The following is a 19,335-nucleotide window of genomic DNA, read 5'->3' as shown; positions in this document are numbered from 1 at the left end:
ACATCGATAATCTTCGCCGCGGATTTCCGGCGATTCTCATCCCCCGGTACTCGATATTAGATACACATATCGAGGGATCGTCTGACTCTAAATAACGCCGTGTTCGTTTTAATAAAATTATATTATATTTAATTTAAATTACGTACGGATAGTTTTACGAGAATCGCGCGCATAGCTAGAGATTCGATACAATACTGCATCTTTAGTCCATTTTCGTCTCGTTTGTCGGCCAGGGTTTCCCCGGGAAACTCGTCCAAGAGAAACGTCGTGGGCCCGGAGCGGCGAAATAACGGCCGGCAACAGTGGATGGTGGAGGATGGCATGCGGCATGGAAACGCCGTTACCACGCAAACTACCCTCGTGAGTACCATCTTTCTTTCTCTTTCACCCTTTCTCTTTAATCGTCGCCGATAACTTGGTTTATTTACGGCGATGCGGCTCGAAATGCGTACGTATTCCGCGGATCGGCGCCCGGACGCTCGTAATCTGGCGACTTTCTCGTCGGAGCATCGTCGTAACGATGCCGATTTACGATGCCGACTGCGTAAAATCGAAACTCCCGCACTGCATCGCGCCCGATTTTGGCCGATCTCTACGAACGATGGAGAATTCTCTCGCGTGATTCCGTCGCGAGATGTATTTTCGGGACAGAATGAGCGATGAGAGAAATCTCGGTGAACTTCCAACGAGCAAATCGTGATATACAGTGGGATTTTCCGCGTTTCTTTGGAGCAAGTTGAAATTGTTGCGATAAAATATCAAAGCGTCGATTGTAAAGATATAAGAGAGAGATTTATATATCTTTGAAATAACGAAATCTCTCTCATTGTTATTTCAATGAATTCCTTTGTTAAAGATTGATAAAGAAAGTCTGTAACCGCTTTTCTCAGCAATTATGCAGATGGTAAATGACCATCTTTTTCGAATAAATAATAAATCCTTATTCTTCGCTCAAATTTTTCAACGTACTTTTTTTAACAGAATTTTAATTGAAAGTTAATTATGGAAATATTTAATATTAAACGCTCCAAGGAAACGCGAGGAAAGATCGATCGAATCGTTTCTTGACGAAAGATCAAAAGAATTGGAGCCGTTTTCGGGACGTTCTATCTTCTAAAATTCTAAATTCCCAATGAATTCTGACAGCCCAAGACCCGTCATCAGCGGCCCTACGGCTGGGAGAACGGGACCGTGGAGTCGCTGCGACTGACCCAACTGCCTAGTCCGCCCAGTAAGTTCGCCAGTTTGCCATACGACGGCAAAGTGTCCTTCAACTGGATCCCACCGAGGACAAATCCAAGCGCAGTGGAGAAGCACCGCGAGGTGCGCCGCCGCTCCTCGGAGGAATGTCTGGACGATACGTCCGTGGGCAACCGTCAGCAGCACGAGAGGGACAGTCCCGAGAGGGGAGATCGCGCGACGTCCCATCCGCTGAGAAAGTACTCGTCGCAGCAACGTCAGCAGAATCACGAGATCATGAAGTCGAGCAGCGTGGAGGACCGTTTGCTGATGAACAGGGGCTCGGACGCGAAGGACGCGTCGTCGTCGGCGGCGCAGCGCCGGAGTCGCAACGACTCGGACTCGAGCGAGGGCCGGTTCTCGAGGAATTCCGAGTCCGAGAGCCGGTCGTCGATACCGCGCTCGAGCTCGGTCAGCGTCGAACGTTTCTCGATGCGCGCCAACTGCGACTCGTCCGACTTCTCGCGCGCCAACTCCACGTCCAACGAGCGCTTCCACTCGGACTTCTCGATAGCGGTGGCGAGCGCGAGCTCCAACGATCACGTGTCCGTGCCAACCTCCGACCCGTTTTCCATACGGAATCTCGACTTCGTCTCCTACTCGCGCGCGGACTCGTGCGAACGTTTCTCCGCGCCAACGTCCGATCGTTGTTCCGAGGAGCACTACTCCGACCTGTTCTCCACCCGTAACTCGGACTTCTCCGCCCGCAACTCGGCCGATTTCAGGACGCAGTCCGAGGAGGAGCGCTTCTCCGACGACTCTCTGGAAGAGCTACTGCCGCCACCGCCGCCCATCAGCAAGAGACACTCCATCGCGTGGGAGGTGTCCCTGGAGGATGATCCCCTGTACGCGCCCGGTAGCACTAAGGTTGTCGGTAGGAGACGACGAAAGAGCAGCGACGTCTCGAGTAAGTGCCCCTCGCTCGCTTCTTTTACCTCGAGAAAAAACAATATTCTATTCAAAATTAAATATATTGTTAGAACTTTTGGTTTTTGGAAGAAATTTATTGTGAAGATTAGATTCAATAAGATTTTTACAATTAAACAATTAAATCTATTGCGAGAAACATAAATAACGATAGAATATAAATACTAAAATTGAACTTATTGCAGGCGTAGGTTCTGCGTCGAAGCTGCGCGACTTCGACGATTGGCAGGATCCACGGCTATCGACGACCGACGATGATCTGATTTCGCCGTACTCGGATTCGTCCACGAACGATCTTGATCAGATACGACCGCAGGAACTCACGAAGAACGGCACATATGTCATAAGACGCGGCCGCAAGAAGGAGCGCAAGGTTCTACCGAAAACACCGACCAAGACCAAGAGTCTGTCCTTCGAGAACGGTGAGGAAAGCCGACTGTCGGACGTGAAGCGATACTCGAGCACTTTCGACAACATCAAGAGCCTGCTGAAGGAGGGCAAGCTCGAGGGCCTAGACGAACCGCCGCCGGAATTTGCGGCATCGGTGCCACCGCCGGATCTCATCCGGGTCGTGTCGATGCCGGCGATCAACAACGATCCCAACAATCGAGCCCAACTGGAAATTACCGTGGAGGAGGAAGAAACGTCCGATATCTCCGACAAGGATAAGGAGCGTGACAACATCGAGCTACCGCGACTACCGCCATCGCCGCTCGACGAAGATCGAATAGATGTATCGCGTCTGGATAGATCGAGAGATTGCAACGTCGTACCGACGGCACCTAACCTGGACACCGGCAACTCGTCGGCGAACCCTGGCGAATCGCAGACGACGAAGAAGAAACTCGGGGCTGCGGTAAGCGAAGAGCGATTGGTCTCCAAGATTCCGGTGAATCTGTTGATCGAAGATCAGATCGTGAAGAAGGCGCTCAAAGAGAACCGTCGGCAGCTGGAAAAGGTGAGCGATGCGATCAAGGAGATCGAGAACGTGAAGAACAGCGAGTCGTATAGCGAGAGCAAGCGCTGGCGAAACGGCGATCTGAGGCAGAACAGCTCGAAGCGCAACAGCTTCGAGAATGAGCTGCCGATAACGCACGACGGCCGGAAACCCGTAACGGTCGACGGCAGTCCTTTCGACGGCAGGTCCCGCAGCAAGCAGCAGCAGCAACAGCAGTACAGTTCCGACTCGGAGACGTCCAAGGCTAGCTCGGACGCGGACTTTGCCGACCGGAAAAAATTGAACGGCGTTGCCGATGTAGTTTATTCGTCCGGCAGACGGCTGCGCCAGAATGGCATCGAGAGCCACAAGAACGATCAGAAGCAGATCGAGAACGTGATCGACGCCATCCTGGAGGACTCGAAGAATCCGGAGTTCCAGGTACGTAGATGGCTCGCGTTAGGTCAGAAGAGAATTCTGCTGGTTTCGCGTCACTGCGTATTAGAATATTAGAATATTTCGATCAAAACGCGAAGAGAGACAGACGAAACGGAAATAAAGACTCCACCCTTCCGACGAGGGGCTATTAAGCTGGATCTACATGAAAAATGCAAGGCAGGAAATATATACGGCATACGCCGCGATAGCAGAGGCGTCGAGCAGCTGAGACCGGAGCGCCCCATATACATATAAATTGAGCGTAGCTCTGTAATATAGGATTCTATTATCGATGCCGCGCAACGATACCATATTTCTCGTCATGAAACGCAGAAGTAACTAAGAGATCGGATCCTTCCTTTTCTCGCACGCGAATCCGTTTTTACTGATTCTCGCATATAATTGGCTTCGGTAAAAGATTCATTTTTTATCGCATAAAAAAATGTCAAAAATGTAAATTTTCAGAGAATTTATATTGTACACAATATGTTTAGTGGCGTAATCTTGCTTAGCTTGTTCAATTCTGAAAAATTTAAACTAATTACTTATGTAACGGCTGTAATTGATAATTTCGAGCGCAAGTAGATGAATCGCGATTCCCCGAGGTATTCCCATTTCGATTAAAAATGTAAAGAATGACAGATAATCTTTGATCCGCTAAAAATATCCCTCGAGAGTAAGCATGCGCTTGCCATGAATCGTTTAGCTGTGAATTATCCTCGTTGATCCAATGCACGAGTTGATGAAAATATTCAACGAACTCGTTGAACAATCATCCAGCTGAATGGCTATTCATACGCATTATCACGAGAGTCCTTCATCGATTAACTGGTTCTGGGTCAAGCTAGTTTCAATTGGAAATTTGCATTTGCAGGCTCTTTAGCTCGAAGCTTTTCGTGTCAATCTCTGAAAATATCCATCACACATCGGAGGGTTCGTTGACAACATCAATGCGCGATATTATTTATCGTAGTGATATTATATTTCATCTATCGCTTACGATGCGTGATATATTAGCCATTTGATTATATCGTTTCGAATAATTAATCTTTCAAATTCTTTATCGCGAAGTTGACGGCTAAAGATCGCGAAACTCATCAGAAATCAAGGATGCTTAGATGCTGAATTCTCAGCTCGAGTCATTTGAATAAATCGGTCCATTCCCATGTCAAAAAAGAAATTTCAACCGCGTTATTATCTCGGCAGGTGAGTGTCGAAGTGATGGAGTTTCCGCCGTTACCACCCTCGCCCGTCGAAGAAGCCGACGAGGAGAGCTGTTCGGACATCGGCCAAGGTGCCATGATGACACCGCCCAAGTCCAAGAGTCACAACCGGACCATAGAATACAGGCCGAGGGTGCCGCCTCATCGTGTCCCGCCGGTCATCGACCCGAAGGAGCAGGCTTCCTTGAACACCAGGTCCATGGATGCCGGCTACGCCAGGGGGAGACGCACACCGACTACCAGTAATTCCAGACGAGAGGTGAATTGATTAAAAATATTCAACAACTATCGAGTTTTTTTCACTTTGATGTCCCTTAATATTTCTAATATGCCTTATACATATATAAAATTTCTTTCATAAATATAACTTATTTAATTTATAATTTGTATTAAACCAAAACTATCCGATGTATTTTTAATAGCAGATTCTCTAACCAATTTGGAATCGATATTTTCTTAGCGAAATGTAAGGGAGATCATTAATTTTTACAGATTTCTAATTTCTTCCATTCTCTTCCATTCTCTTCCATTGTGTTCGTAACTAATTGTAAACTTAAAATTCTATCAAAGTAAACTCCACCTGAAATTAACTTAAGAATATAGTTTCGTTAGCCTTTTAACTCCACAAAGTTTAATTTCCAATCATCATCCTTTCTCTTTCCTTTCAATCTTGAGTTTCTAACTCAAAAATTATTGATACCTCGACATTCTCGCTTAGGAAAAATCGTTTTCAAATTAACCAGAGAATCAACTATTAAAAGGATATTCGATAGTTTCAAAATATCCTGTATACATATATAGAAAAATATAGACTTTAATATTAATATCTTTAATGAAAACCGTTTACTTTATAATAGAAAATATTTATAAACGCATAATTTTTATGACGCGATATATAAAAACACTAATAAGTGCTGTCGAGAGGACTCGGTTTTCGAGAGAAAAAAAGCCACAGAGCTCCGAGAGCACTGGGAATAGTTTCCACCGTGAATAAACGTAGAGATGAAAGAAGCAAGGGGCAAGGAAAGAGAGAGAGAAATAGAGAACGCAATAAACAAGCTGGCGATGTGCCAATTTCTCGTATTACCGTAATAAAATAGTACGATGTACTCTCATTGTATACCGGAGGAATATCTCCATGTTAAGTGCAACATTCGGCATAAACTGCGTTCAGGACTGCGAATCGATGACACGGAAAGACATCGCGCCGTAAAAATGTTCGCGGTATACACAGATTCATTCTGCAGGCGCATGTACATCGCGAAACTTTGACGCGAGTATGAAAATTCGATCTCGAATGTTCGTGGTATAAATAGATGCTCGATGTCGATGTATCGAATTCGATATTCCGAGTAGACTTGAATAATATAAAATATCGTGGAATTTACCGAAGAGACGACAATGATTAATATTGATCATCACGATGATTAATATCGATCATCGCGGTCGTATGTGTCCGCGGTTGGATTATTTATCGATAATGATACACGGGTCATTACGCACGCCAACGCCTTGACTTTATATAGATATAATGTACGTCGAGAGAGACAATGAGATCCCCCCGGCGAGATATCGCGTACCCTCCCGCAGCAGACGGTCCTTGGAAAAAAGGTACACGAGGAATAAAAACGTAAAGAGAGAGAGAGGCACAGAGTTGTTCTTTCCGTCGTTGTGTGTGTCGCGCGCGTATTGTCTCGTCCGGTGGACCGGCTGGGAGGCTGCGAGAGGATAAAAGGGCGGGATGGCCCGGGAGCAGCGGAGGAGAAAGGGACAGAGCGAGAAAGGGACGTCGGTGAATGAGTAGAGACCCGGGCGCGCGCGTGTCCCTGCGATAAATAAAATGTCCACGTCTCTTTCTCTATGCACATTGTGCATAATGAAAAGTAACGGCGAGCGTGACGCGAAGCATACGTCGGGGTGCATCGTTTTTTCAAAGGGGACACGTGCAGATTTGCTCGATACAGAACGTATCCCGGAATTGTCGGGATTAATCCAGACATGCTCGGACTCTTTAGTTTTCGTTTAGTTTTTAACTGGTCTTTCGTTAATTGAAATACTTTAGATACTTTAAAAACTGGTAATTCTTGAATCAGACTAATCGAACAATCACCACGAGTTGTACGCGTGCAAAAATAATATAAGAATCGAATTCTGATTTTAACTTTACATCGATGTTTCTTTTTAGAATTCTAAGATTTTGAGATTTGATTTTTTTATTCTTTATAATATTAAATATCGTGAAGAGAAAATTATAATTTTGCTTAATTTAATATAGTTTCTATATAATATATTAAATTACTAAAAACATATTTAATTACTAAGTATATACTTAACATACTGAAACTAATGTACTGATCTAATATTTCTAAAATTAAAAAAATTAATTATAAAGTAAAAAATTAAAAGTTAAAAATTAATTTGAAAAATAAAACGATAAAATTATATATCGAATAATTTAATAATTAAATATCTCACTGTGTATATATTTTGTAATATCTTATAAGAATCGAGCTCGGCTGCGTGTCCTTTGAATTTGCAATTAGTTAAATAATTTGTTTCAATTTGCTCAAAAAATTATTTGCGTTATTTATGGACAGAATCATGTTTTGTCGTGCATCTTCAGGTAAGATCAACGAATCGCGAAGTACAAACGTCGCGTTTAGACTCGTTACGTATTCAAGTACACGTCAACCGCGAGAGAATGATATAGTTGAATCTCTTCTGGAATATTCCCGCGACGACGTATCAACCTGTCTCCCTCAACTTGCGTTTTCCGCCCTTTGACTTTAAATACATTTCAAACAGATTTATTCCGTTCTCTCGCCCGTGACTTTTAAAATTCTTTCGTTCCTGTGACCGCCCTGCAATTTTTATCGCGAACCTTACCGCGACGTTATTTCGCATGCTATCTATTTGTTTTCTTTCTTCTTTTTTCTATTTGTACATGTTGTTGTAAATTCAGATCTCGATATGTTTCAAAATAGAGACAAGAAAAGGAAATATTCCCGCGATGACAAAAAAAAAAAATAATAAAAGCGGGGAAACAAATGAAAAATTTCGAATTTTTTTACAGTATAGATACGAAACATTTAAAAATATTGAATTTTATCGCTGTGTAATAATTGCAAGATACGAAGGGTCAATTTATCAAGTATCATCAACTCGACGGAATTAAAGAATGTTCGTGTAATTGATGAAGAATCTCGAATTTATGAAAAATGAATTTGCCGAATACTCGCGATATTCCATTCGTTTCCCCGATACGTCATTGCGAAAGGCTCTTCTGCCCGACCGTCGAGTGCTCGATCATCGAAATGACGGACGTTCATCGTTGGAGTGACGTTTTATCGGCGCAATAACCCACGAGTTGCACCGGACTAGAGATTCAGTAGTGAACGATGAAACTATAGAGCTGTTTCTCTTGCAATATAAAAATTTTAATAAAAATAAAAACGGAAAGAAAGTACTCTCTTAAACCGAATCTGATTAAAGCAACGACATTTTTATTGATTCAGTTTAAGGGATTGATTTTCAATGAAAACACTCACATTTTGCTCCTTCGTCTTAAGTTTCATTGATTACTGAAAAATCAGCCGCCACCACTAATTGATTCTTCTCACAATCAGTGAGATGTCTGTTTGCAATGCTATGGTTATAACTGAAACCACTGCTTATCAATGATGATACACTGATTCTATTGAAAAAACTATAACGCATTTATATTTATATTTTGTTATGAGAATAAAAATCTATCGGCGTGTGATCTCGATTGAAAGGAAAGATTTGTACGACACACCATCCCTTGTAGGTAGTCGTTACTATTATGCACCCCTGTCTGGGGCCAGGGATCGGGATGGAAGCTTGACGTGAAAAAAAAAAATGCGGGGGAAGAAAACGGAGGCGAGAGCGATACGAAGCTCGTTCGTATTGTAGCCGCAAATATTGGCAATTTTTTCAACGATCCGTCCTTGAAACCGTCGATCGAACGGAGCTTGAAATGAAAGCTCTCAAACAGGGGGAGCGCGTTCTAACCGATCTCTGATACAGCTTCCGAATACAGGATCTCAATGCCGAGGACTTGTGGAGGAGGAGGGTAAAAAAGGAAGGGGGAGATCGACAAGGAGGGAGAGGGTCACATCATGTATCCCTGTAATCCCACCGTAGATAGAATTCAACCTGCGCACGAGCTATATCGCAAGATACATTTCGCAAAGCGCCTCTACAGGGTGTCCCCGAATTATGGCGTAAAGTCTGTTCCTTGTAGGCGGAGATTATGTTTATCCCTTTAAATTCTCTCCTCTCTGTCCGCGATAAATTTGAACCATTGAAAGAGAACGATGATCCCTATTTCTTTACATTGATCTCAATTAAATTATTTGGATGGAATTTGAACTCGCGCAGCTTAGTTTTCGAGAGATCCAAGTTTGAAAACTATAATAACTTATAATTCCATTAAAGTGTAAGATCTTCTTTCGAAGTTTCAAAGTTCGGTTCCTGAAAATCCAATGAGCATGTTCGATGTGGAAAATTTAAAAGTTACGAGAAAATATAGATTTTTCTCTCTCGCGTTCCCTCTATATAACGTACATCACCACACAATCTGACTTTGAAGAGATCGATCCGGATAGATCGATTATGCATAGATTCATCGACAAGGTCAAATTATTTCTGCATTATATCCCGTCGTGTATTGGAGGAAAGCGGATATCTTATGCAACTTGAAAGGGATCCTCGTTCGAAAAAGATGAAAAGAGGAAAGGAGGAAAACTGACTCGTCCTTCTCGTCGTCTTATCTCTCCCCTCCCTTCTCGTCTCGTTTTATTCCTACGATCGAGTACACCCTTCAATCGCGTTATGAGAATCGAAGGACGTATTTCGAGAGAACGAAGACGATTGCTCTTCTGTGAGAGGCAACGCGATTTCTCCGTTTATTTATTTATGCCGTTGAGGCACGATTCTCCGGAATCCTCTGAATTTAAAATCCTAAATAAGTTCCGAATAATTTGAAAATAATACGACATCTCATCGATATTTTAATACAATCTTTCCCTCTTATACACTCGCGGATTGTATTTTATCTTCCATTTGCGTGTTCATCAAGAAAATAAACGAGATTGTTAAAAATCATATTACATCGCTGTGATAAAATATCACCATCAAGTTCTCTCTTACACATACAGAATTAATATACCCATGTGATAAATATGTCTCTTTACTTTAAAGATTAATATCCGTCTCTTCTTCTCCGCATGTGATAATTTTACACAAGAGAAGACGTGATCTATCGAACCTTTGTTACAAGATACTTGTTTCCACATCTTCAGCGAAACTTTGTTACAACGAGTCACTTCGAATAATCAGACAAGTAACTTCGCCAGAAGAGGAGAAAAGAAACGACGCGAAGGACAGATTGCAACGCGGAAAGTTTTTCAGAAAGAGAGAGAGAGAGCAAGAGAATATTGGCATCCGACTTGCTTACTTTTATATTCAGATTTGTTTCTCCCGTCCGGTTGCGAAATGCAATTACCTTCGATTCGAATAATGAAACGAAGAAGGGGGGAGAGAGATATTTTAAAATCTCTTGATTGGTAAAGGACGAGCGACAGTTCCGTCGAGGCGAGTAAATGATCCGAATTCATTTACTTACTACGCGAACTGGCCTACCGTTCTTCCTTTCAATAGGAATCGACGAATAAAAATAAACTCTCGTGTCGAGGAAGGTCTAGTCTTTCGACGCGATCTTACGGAATGAATGAATAAGTTTGTACACCCCCTTAGGCGCCCCGAGATATTCCGCTCGTTTAATTGGAACGCGCGATGAGTGTGCACTAAAAAAAAAAGATCTGTGCGAATAAATTATTCCTTTCTACAGGGTAGGTCTTCCTCTTCCAATTTCAAAGTCTACAGCATCTTTCTGTGCAAAAGTCTTGAAAGCTAGAGGAAAGATAGTAGAAAGGAGATGAGAGAGAGAGAGAGAGGGAGGGAGAGAATATTCCGTCAGTATGTATGTCCGAAATAAGTTTACTCGTCTTTATTATACGCTATTTTCTTCCATATTTGACGTAAATAAAATTAAAATGTGTCTGCGACCTGTCGGAAATGCTTGTCGAGGAAGAATATACGCCCCGAGTTTTCCGCGAGATACGTTATGATAGCGTGACATGTAATATATATAGTAACGCGATAAGGGAAATACTCTGCTCACGCATATTGCGGATCGTATCCTCTCTCCCGGATTGACGATACCTCCTCCCCATTTGTGCGGCAGGATGTAAACAAATGTCGACAGCGTGTTGTTGCAGAAACGAAGGCGCAATTTATACGCCGTCAGTGTCGAGACTTTGTCCTGACGAGCGAGAGAATAACGCTACCATATTACCGAACGGACAAAGAGAGGGAAGTTTGTCGGGATTACGAAGGGGCTGAAGAGAGAGCCGGGCAATCCGGGGGAAGAAGATGTAGATGAGAAACTGTAAGGAGGGTAAGCGGGGAAAAGAGCGGAAGGAAGTTTGGCTGAACTGCGTAAAGTTTTCATTAGGGATATTTGCGTCCCCTTTTTTCTCCTTTCCACGAGCTTTCGCTCCACCGAATGAAGTCGACCATGGTAATTTTAATCTAACAACAGGCGGAGAATCCTGGCGCGGGAGATCACCGGGATAATCGGATACAAAAGACTGATCAACTGTAATACAGTTCCTTCTTATTTTCATCGTAATTATCCAATTGCTACGCTTATCAAAATCGCTTGTTTAGCTTATTTACATATATAATATCTTTCTCGAATAATTTGATATAGTGGAGATTCTTTCTAATTCAAAGAGCCGACTTTTCCTGGATAAAAATTTAAAATCCACATCGATCAATGTTTAATTTTTAATACGTTCAAAACGATCCAAATCAAATGTCGATCAAAATATCGTTAATTTTATACGTATTACGTGTAAAAACGCATTATCTCTACATTAAATGGATTGCCGTTCTTTGGAAGGGAAAATTTCTCGCGACAAGCTCGCGAAATGCGGCGCATTCGGTTAATAATTATTGCCGTAATAAAAGTTGCGGCAAAGCTTTCCTAGCGTAGTACCGCGCTGATGATGCTCGAATGGAGTGCGATAAAAATGATTTACGGCGCAATAATTATAATCTGCCTCGCCTCACAGTGGTAGAATTGCGCGGATTCTTATGAAGAATCCTTTTTTCGCGCTTTCTCTCTTTTCCTGGAGTACACCAGTAATAGACAAAGGTGTTTTATATTGAAACGCGAAAATGGACCCGAATAGCATTTTCGAACAATATTCGGGGATTATCATTGCATCACGTAATTCAAACGTGCAGATACCAGCATCCGTCAATCATCTGTATGTCCGAATTATCTCCATTGTACCGGAAACACGTACAAAATTCTATTGCTTTAGGAAGAACGCTTACTATTTATTAATGTCACATTTGTAAAGAAAATTAAAATTTTAATTTAATTTAGCATTGTTATTACATCGTTTTATTAAAAGATAAATCGTTCTTTCTCTTCTAGATACGGAATAATTATTCTTGACATGCGATAATATTGCAATTGTGACCTTAATATAATTTTGCTCGATAATATCTTTCTCTTCGTCATATTTTAATTCTGAGATTAATCTTGGGAGCTCTTCTTGTTTAATACATTTCCTCATTAACAAGTCGTCTTTTTGTCCCAGGTACCCGTGGAGCGAAGGACTTTGCCTACTGATTTACCGGGACCCTCCCGCCGGCGACCGTTCACGAAGAGACATTCGCCATCAGCGGAGGCCTGCTCCTCTGGAGGTAGCAGCGGCGGCGGCGGCGGCGGCGGCGGTGGCGGCGGCGGAAGTGGAGGTGGAGGTGGTGGCAGCGTCGTCACCAGCACCGGTTCCGGGATGCAGACGTCGTGCTCTCTGCCAGAGACCCCGGTGTTCGCTAGAGGCAGCGACATCCCTAGAACACCTCAGCACGCCGGCAATCCGACGCAGTCGAGACGACAACCCGGCTGGTACGCACCCACCACGGCTACCGGGTGAGTATCCATGTGTTATTTCGTTCTCTTCCTCATGCGATGAGAGGGAAAAGGACGATTCGAATTGCAGAGCGGTTAAGAGAGATATTTTTTGAAAAGTTATCCATATTACGTCATTTTTAGCTATCGGCGGAACAATCCTGGCCTGGAGCAAGCCATAATCGGCACCGAGCTACTCCGGTTGGCGGGGGGCCCGAATCGCGGATGGTATCCCACGAGAAAGGCGAATCAACCGCGGCCGGCGTCGATTGAACATCTCGAGCGACTCAATAACGCCTACGACGCGCGGCTGCCCGGCACCGGGGACCAGAGGAAACCGCTGACCCTGCCGACGAACATCACGCCCAACAAATACTTCGGCCAAAGTAAGCACAGCTCCGCCTCCAGCACTCGCGAGGCGCTACGGAGGGTCACTAGCTTGCTCATCAAGAAAGGTAAGCGCCGGAGATTTGCGCTATTAGAAAAAAGTGAAAGCACCACGCCTTGAATGTATGCGCGTGGCACAGACGTGGAGAGCACGACATCGCCGCCGGTGACTCCCTGGCTGAGAAATCATTGGACCCCGCTTGCGTTCTAGGTGAAATTTCACGATTCCTTTCTCTGTTCTTTTTTTCTTTCTCGATAGTGTTATTACGAATAGCTAAACGCACTTTTAACAGGCCGCGTTAAGAGAAAAAGAATGGATGTCATGAGATCCTTATATCTGAGAATTTCTATATAGAATTATTTCTTGGCATTCATACTTAAAGCACTGTCGAGGAATCGTGCAATGTTGTTTGGGACGCAAATGTGGACATGATTTCGGGTGTCGTTGTCGTGAAAGAAGGATTTTGTAAGCGATAAGTGACAATTCTGGATCAACATATGTGATAAGATTATGCGTCTGTTAGTTTTATAATAATTCAGGGAAATACTTTGAATATCACTCAACAATAAACCATGTACACATACTCAAATTTAAAAACATTTTAAAAAACAAAAAATACAATCTATTAATTCTAATAACTTCTTATTATATATATATGTCCATATTTTGCGATTTTATTCAAAGAATATCACTCTAAAACTTGTAAAGAGAAGATTCCAAAAAAAATTAACAGAATAAAAATGATAGTGTGCTGTATAGTTTTATCAATATATTTATGTATTTCAACGCGAGATAATTAATGAATGTAAATATAAAATTACACTCACATTTATAGTAAAACAAAATGATGGAATTGTTTAATGATAAATATATTCGTGTATCAAAAATGTTTAAGTAAAGAAAGTTAAACTAAAGAAACAAAAAAATATATCGCACAATCAGTCAGTATTTTTAAGCAATTGTCTTTATCGCTCTAACAAATCACATTTATGTCGTGTTTTCCACAGATGTGACTATTTGAAAGCTCGTAATCTTTGATAAGTAACCTGCGAAAGAGTTTTCTGACTTGTATCTTGTGTGACCTTTCGTGGCACTTGAGTGCCACCAATTTAATGCTATCTCTTTGACAATTTGGAATGTTTGCTTCTAAGTTTCTTACTAGAGTAAAGTTATAGAAAAGTAGAGAAAGTTTATGTCGATGACCCAATATTTTGTATTTAATATCTCGATGTTTCCTACATAAAAAACATTAACAATGATCGTTTCACAAAAAGATCACCCTATTTACTATTTCACTCTCTAGTCTTGATTAATGTTTATCACAAAAATGATCAAATCATTTAAATATTTTTTGTTGATCCAAGTATATGCGTAGTTTTTTATCTTATGGTATTTTTAAATATATATAACTTTTTTACATGTCTATCACATATGTCCCATTATCTGTCGCATGTAATGTTTCTGCAGTAATTTTTTCCATACATATAATCTTTATGATATTTTTAATTTATTAGAAACGAAATATAATATATTAATCACTTTGAGGTTTCTCATAATGTAGCAGTAAACAATGCATGTCTAATATGTAGTTGAATTACTGACTGGGGAATGGAGAATGGGGAATGCTATGTGTGGAATTTTACTATTAATGATATACTTGACTTGATGCCACGTGGATTGTGTTTGTAGAATGTTTCCAAATATTCAACATTATACACATGCAAAATGAAAGTTAAATCATCGTTCACAGAAAATATAGTTACCGACCGCTGGTTCTCACGAATCGCTGATAACTTTATAATCTACAAAGTCTTATATCTTAAAATATCAATATTATCGACATAAGATAATGTAAGTTTAGCTGAGAATCTCGAAACGTACTCTCCTCAATCTCGCCCTCCCCCAATTCTCGATATGATTACTTGAGGGTTTCTAGATATGATTAATTGAATAGGAATGGGGTAAAAGAGATAGAAAATCGATTCTATAGAACATACGTACCTGCAGTATCTCGTAGAATCCGAACCATAGACATAGTATATCTAGACCGAGCGTTTGCCTTTATTTAAGGAGTGGGGGTAAAGATACACGTAGAAAAGGACATACTCTGTTTCGTGCCCCTTGCGTTCTTTCTCGCTCGCACAGAGCATAGCGCTCTCTTTCGTCACCCTCCGTGCGAGCGAGAGAGAACGCAAGGGACACGAAACAGAGTATGTCCTTTTCTACGTGCACATCGGCTCCCACTCCTCATCACTCGGTCTAGATATACTATGTCTATGATCCGAACATACCTTGTCCCCAGAACTGTAGGGAATATCTATCGCAACAAGTGAGACTATTGCTTCCCTCTCCCCTACAATAGCGCGATTTCCGTCGCACCACGTGTTCCGCAAGCGCCGTAGAGTGGTGCCGTCTGGCGGTGTCTCGTCGAGCGATTTTCCAGCTGAATGTGACCGACCTTGAAAGCTCGTCCGCGCGGTTAAAACGACATGGCGGCAGGATGAGGGGAAGAGAGAGAGACAAGGCCTCGGCCATGTTACACGTTGCGAGTCGTCCCGCGCTCGTCTTCCCCGACCAGTGACGTAATTGATAAACCGGCACCTCTCCTATATGTTTTTCTTCAAGCGAGACTCGTTAGTAAATCAGATTCTTACGCTTCTAGAAAATTAATGAACATTTCATATGTAAGTGTTGTGAACATATAATTATTTTTTATATATGAATGTTCTAAACCTTGTAGGATGATAACTCTGCTTTTGTTCGCTCAACATTACGTTTTTCCGTCATATAAATGCCTGTCATGTGACGTGGTCCGCTGATCCTTATTTCGGCGTGCGGACCACCGGCTCGCATGTGTAATAAGAAAAATAAACGTCAGAAATCTCCGCGCAAGAAAACTCGGGGGTCCCGCGACTACCTGCGCCCGCGACGAAACTGGATTTCCTTTGGCGGCAAGGGGGTAGGGGGTGGGGAGGGGAGAGAAGGGCGCGCGCAGAGGGCACGCCGTATTGTGCGTGGGACATCCCCGCGCGCGGGTCCACCGCCACCGCCGCCGCCGCCGCTGCCGCCGCCACCGTCGAGGTGCCTCCTTCACACCCGAGGGTTCCCGTTATTGATTCGTCCGACGTAGGTAGGTTCATCCGCAAATGTTTCCGCGTTTCGGCCGCCTGCGCGCGCGTCTCGTCTATAAACCTCGTCAAATTTTTAGATTCGCGCGCAAGTCGGAGGAAAGCACCGTGTAACAAAATTGCGAGAGAGAGAAAGAATGAAATTATTTTCATTTTTGCTTAATTTATAAAGACACTTCTCAGTAATGTAATTCCCATCTAAGTCTTACTCAATAATGCCTCTTAAATTGTATTGTGATTGAGAAGGAAAAGAGATCCCCCGCGAATTCTAAAAATGCGACAAGATGGCCGGCGTAAGTTTTCGGTAAATTTCTAAACGGATTTTATATTTCACACGCGGAATTCTTGGATTCGCGTCTTTGTGCTCGTCGACGCGATATGCGACCGGACTCCTTTCCCTTGCGGCGCGTATCGACATCGCGCTCTATAAATAACCGTCGGCGATAACACGGCGATTTAATTTTAATGCATCCGCGACATTGTGTCGCGCAGAGTCTTTTTCGGCGATACCTCCTACAGAGTTATTCTCAACAAGCTCCTTTGTTTTTTGCGCGTGTGAAGACTCGTCGAAATGTTTGCTCAATAAGTATGTTTAGACAAGAAAGTATCTTTCGTGTGAATTGAAAGCGATGAGCAAACGAATCGAATAAATACAACAATTCGACTATATCTGGATAAGACAAAATCGATAACGGGTAATCGGAAGTATTTATGTGATAAAGCATCGTCTCTCACAGATGATAAAAGCGTTACACTCTCATTATATCACAAGAGTATAAACTATTATCAGTTTTCTGAGAAAGAAAATTAATTTCGAATTGTTTCACAATTTCATAAAAATCAAAAAGAGCAAAGAATTTCGGAATTACGTTAAAAAATTAAATTTTTTATTCACACTAATTAATCTAGTCTTTTGCGAGAATATTTAAATTTTCCCTGTAAGATATTTCGATATTATTGAGGCACTCATATTTTCAAGGAGAATGACCGTAGCCGATAAGTTTCGACAGAAGTTTGTGTGCGTGTTGAATGCGTGATTCGAGAGAGAGAGAGAACGTGCAAATTCGTCTGGCTCTTCGGTGAATAATATTATGCGAATTCTCGCGTCAGTCAAGGACACGGAGATCCGATTTAAGGGAGATGACACACGGGTTGAATATCGATCGCAAGGACTAACCATTATGAAGTGTGCAATTAAAAAAGACACTGTGACCCTATTGTTTCCCAAATTTTCAAATTCGTTTACTCGATGGATCTAAATTAAATTCTCGAAAATTGAACTTTTTTTTCTGCAAAGGGTAAAATTTTCTCTTGATGTTTAGAATCAAACGATAGCTGTAAAAAAAAAAAATCATAATTTCCGTAAAAATCAGGATCGAAGATAAAACATTATTCTTTTTCAAATCCTTTGAATAACTGTTGAAATAATTATCGAGATTTTCTAGAGTCACAATCTAGTTTCGTTGCAAGATATATTAACCGATTAACGCGCTCGAAACGTTTTTCGTATCGATACTTCCTCGGATAAGGAAGCCCACAGATTCCGGTCACGCGGTCCATTTTTTTAATGAAATGTCACAAGCACCTTCGCAGTAGTTGCGGGGAATGACCATCCGAGAGGGGGATGTTTTCCGATCGGTTAGTAGGTGGTGGATGTTGGTGGATAAACGCGGGGGCACGAGCGGCCGAGGGGGCGCGAGCATCCCTCTCGTCAAGAAGGGGTGGTGGTGATGGTGGGTGGCACACAATCGTTACTCCCGTCTGCTGGCCCGTCTACCAACCCCGCGGGTGGCGAGCGAATACCGGTATCACGGTCGAGCATTCATCGACCTCGACGATAACGATGACGACGATGATGACTTTGAACGTCCGAAAATACGTCTTTTCTGCAATTATTTAACGAAATCTTTTGAATCGAAACGCGCTCCAAAATCGGAATTTTTATAAATTTAATAAACTCGAGTGTTTTTTAATTAGTTTTTGTCTCTCTTTCTCTCCTTTTTCAACGGAATCATTTGACAGAATTTTTTTATTCATATTCTTTTTTTTTTCTTTTGCATGCAACTGGAGCAGAAAAATATATGAAGCGTAATCGTTGTATAAGAACGAGAAAAATCATTATTTACCTGTGCGTGATATTTTTAGCGCGTTCAATCTTGCAAGTTGAAATTACTGATATAACATTTTCAGTGCCCGACAAATCGCGTCAAATGTCGGGAGCCTCTAATCTGCATGATTTACGAAACAACGTGCCTCGATATATACCGGTTTTATCGCCGAGATTATGTCGAGTTTATTAAATTAGAACTCCGTCATCATCGATTCGGTATTAGCTAGTATCCGGGGTAATTAATAATCGCGATCGGAAATCAAGTCAAACGATGATTATGTATTTCTGAAACAGAAATACAGAACAAAAATCATAAAATACAAATAAAAAAATTATTATTATAAATTTAATTATCAAAAATTCTAAATTCTAAATATAAAATTACAAAAAAGAGAAAATATAAAATATGCGGAAAAAATTCGCGATTTAAAAATAGAGTTGTCAAGAACCAGAACGAAACTCATCTCTCTTGGATATTATCGCCTCGCATGGCGGCGAAAATCTTGTTGGACATAACGTGACGATCGCATCTCTCGGAAAGACGAGGCAAGGTCGTTTTCGTTTCCGTCGAAGGCTAAACACGTCTAGGTCCCATTAATTCTGCTCCTCACCTCGCGTGAGACACGGCGATCGCTGCACGTGCCGTTAGTCATGCGAACTATGAGCTCTCAGTTTTCACGGCCGCAGGTGGATTTGAGAGCCGTTAAAGGAAGCAAACTCGATCCAGTCGAGGGTCCAGCCGCTGCCGATTCAGTAACGTACCGTTAAAGTCAGCCGATTTCCCTTGTCAATTATAAATTCGTTCGAGATTCGCCGATCGCGAACAGCGAATGTCGAATAGGAAGAATGTGTATCGCCGATGATTGATCGATGAATAGTTTCGCATATTAATACGCGAATTAATCGTCTTAATTTTGTACAGCACACACTCTTT

The 19,335-nt window shown here is 42.1% G+C and overlaps 1 protein-coding gene across 6 annotated transcripts in view; it reads left to right on the top strand.

Annotated features, from left to right (window-relative positions):
- Positions 1–19,335, top strand: part of LOC115245614 — a 170,011-nt gene that overhangs the window by 132,006 nt on the left and 18,670 nt on the right. For 4 of the 6 annotated variants that reach the window (XM_029824028.1, XM_029824027.1, XM_029824029.1 and 1 more), the window contains 6 exons: positions 234–360; positions 1,147–2,146; positions 2,352–3,544; positions 4,748–5,023; positions 12,462–12,796; positions 12,920–13,230. In XM_029824028.1, coding sequence (XP_029679888.1) covers positions 234–360; positions 1,147–2,146; positions 2,352–3,544; positions 4,748–5,023; positions 12,462–12,796; positions 12,920–13,230 — 3,242 coding nt within the window. The remainder of the gene's footprint in view (positions 1–233; positions 361–1,146; positions 2,147–2,351; positions 3,545–4,747; positions 5,024–12,461; positions 12,797–12,919; positions 13,231–19,335) is intronic. The other 2 variants (XM_029824031.1, XM_029824030.1) reach the window with 1 other exon arrangement.

Source organism: Formica exsecta, unplaced genomic scaffold, assembly GCF_003651465.1.
Source record: "Formica exsecta isolate Colony F162 unplaced genomic scaffold, ASM365146v1 scaffold122, whole genome shotgun sequence".
Classification (NCBI taxonomy): domain Eukaryota; kingdom Metazoa; phylum Arthropoda; class Insecta; order Hymenoptera; family Formicidae; genus Formica; species Formica exsecta.
Note: the sequence above shows the minus strand (reverse complement) of the source record. Positions and strands in the feature narration are given on the sequence as shown.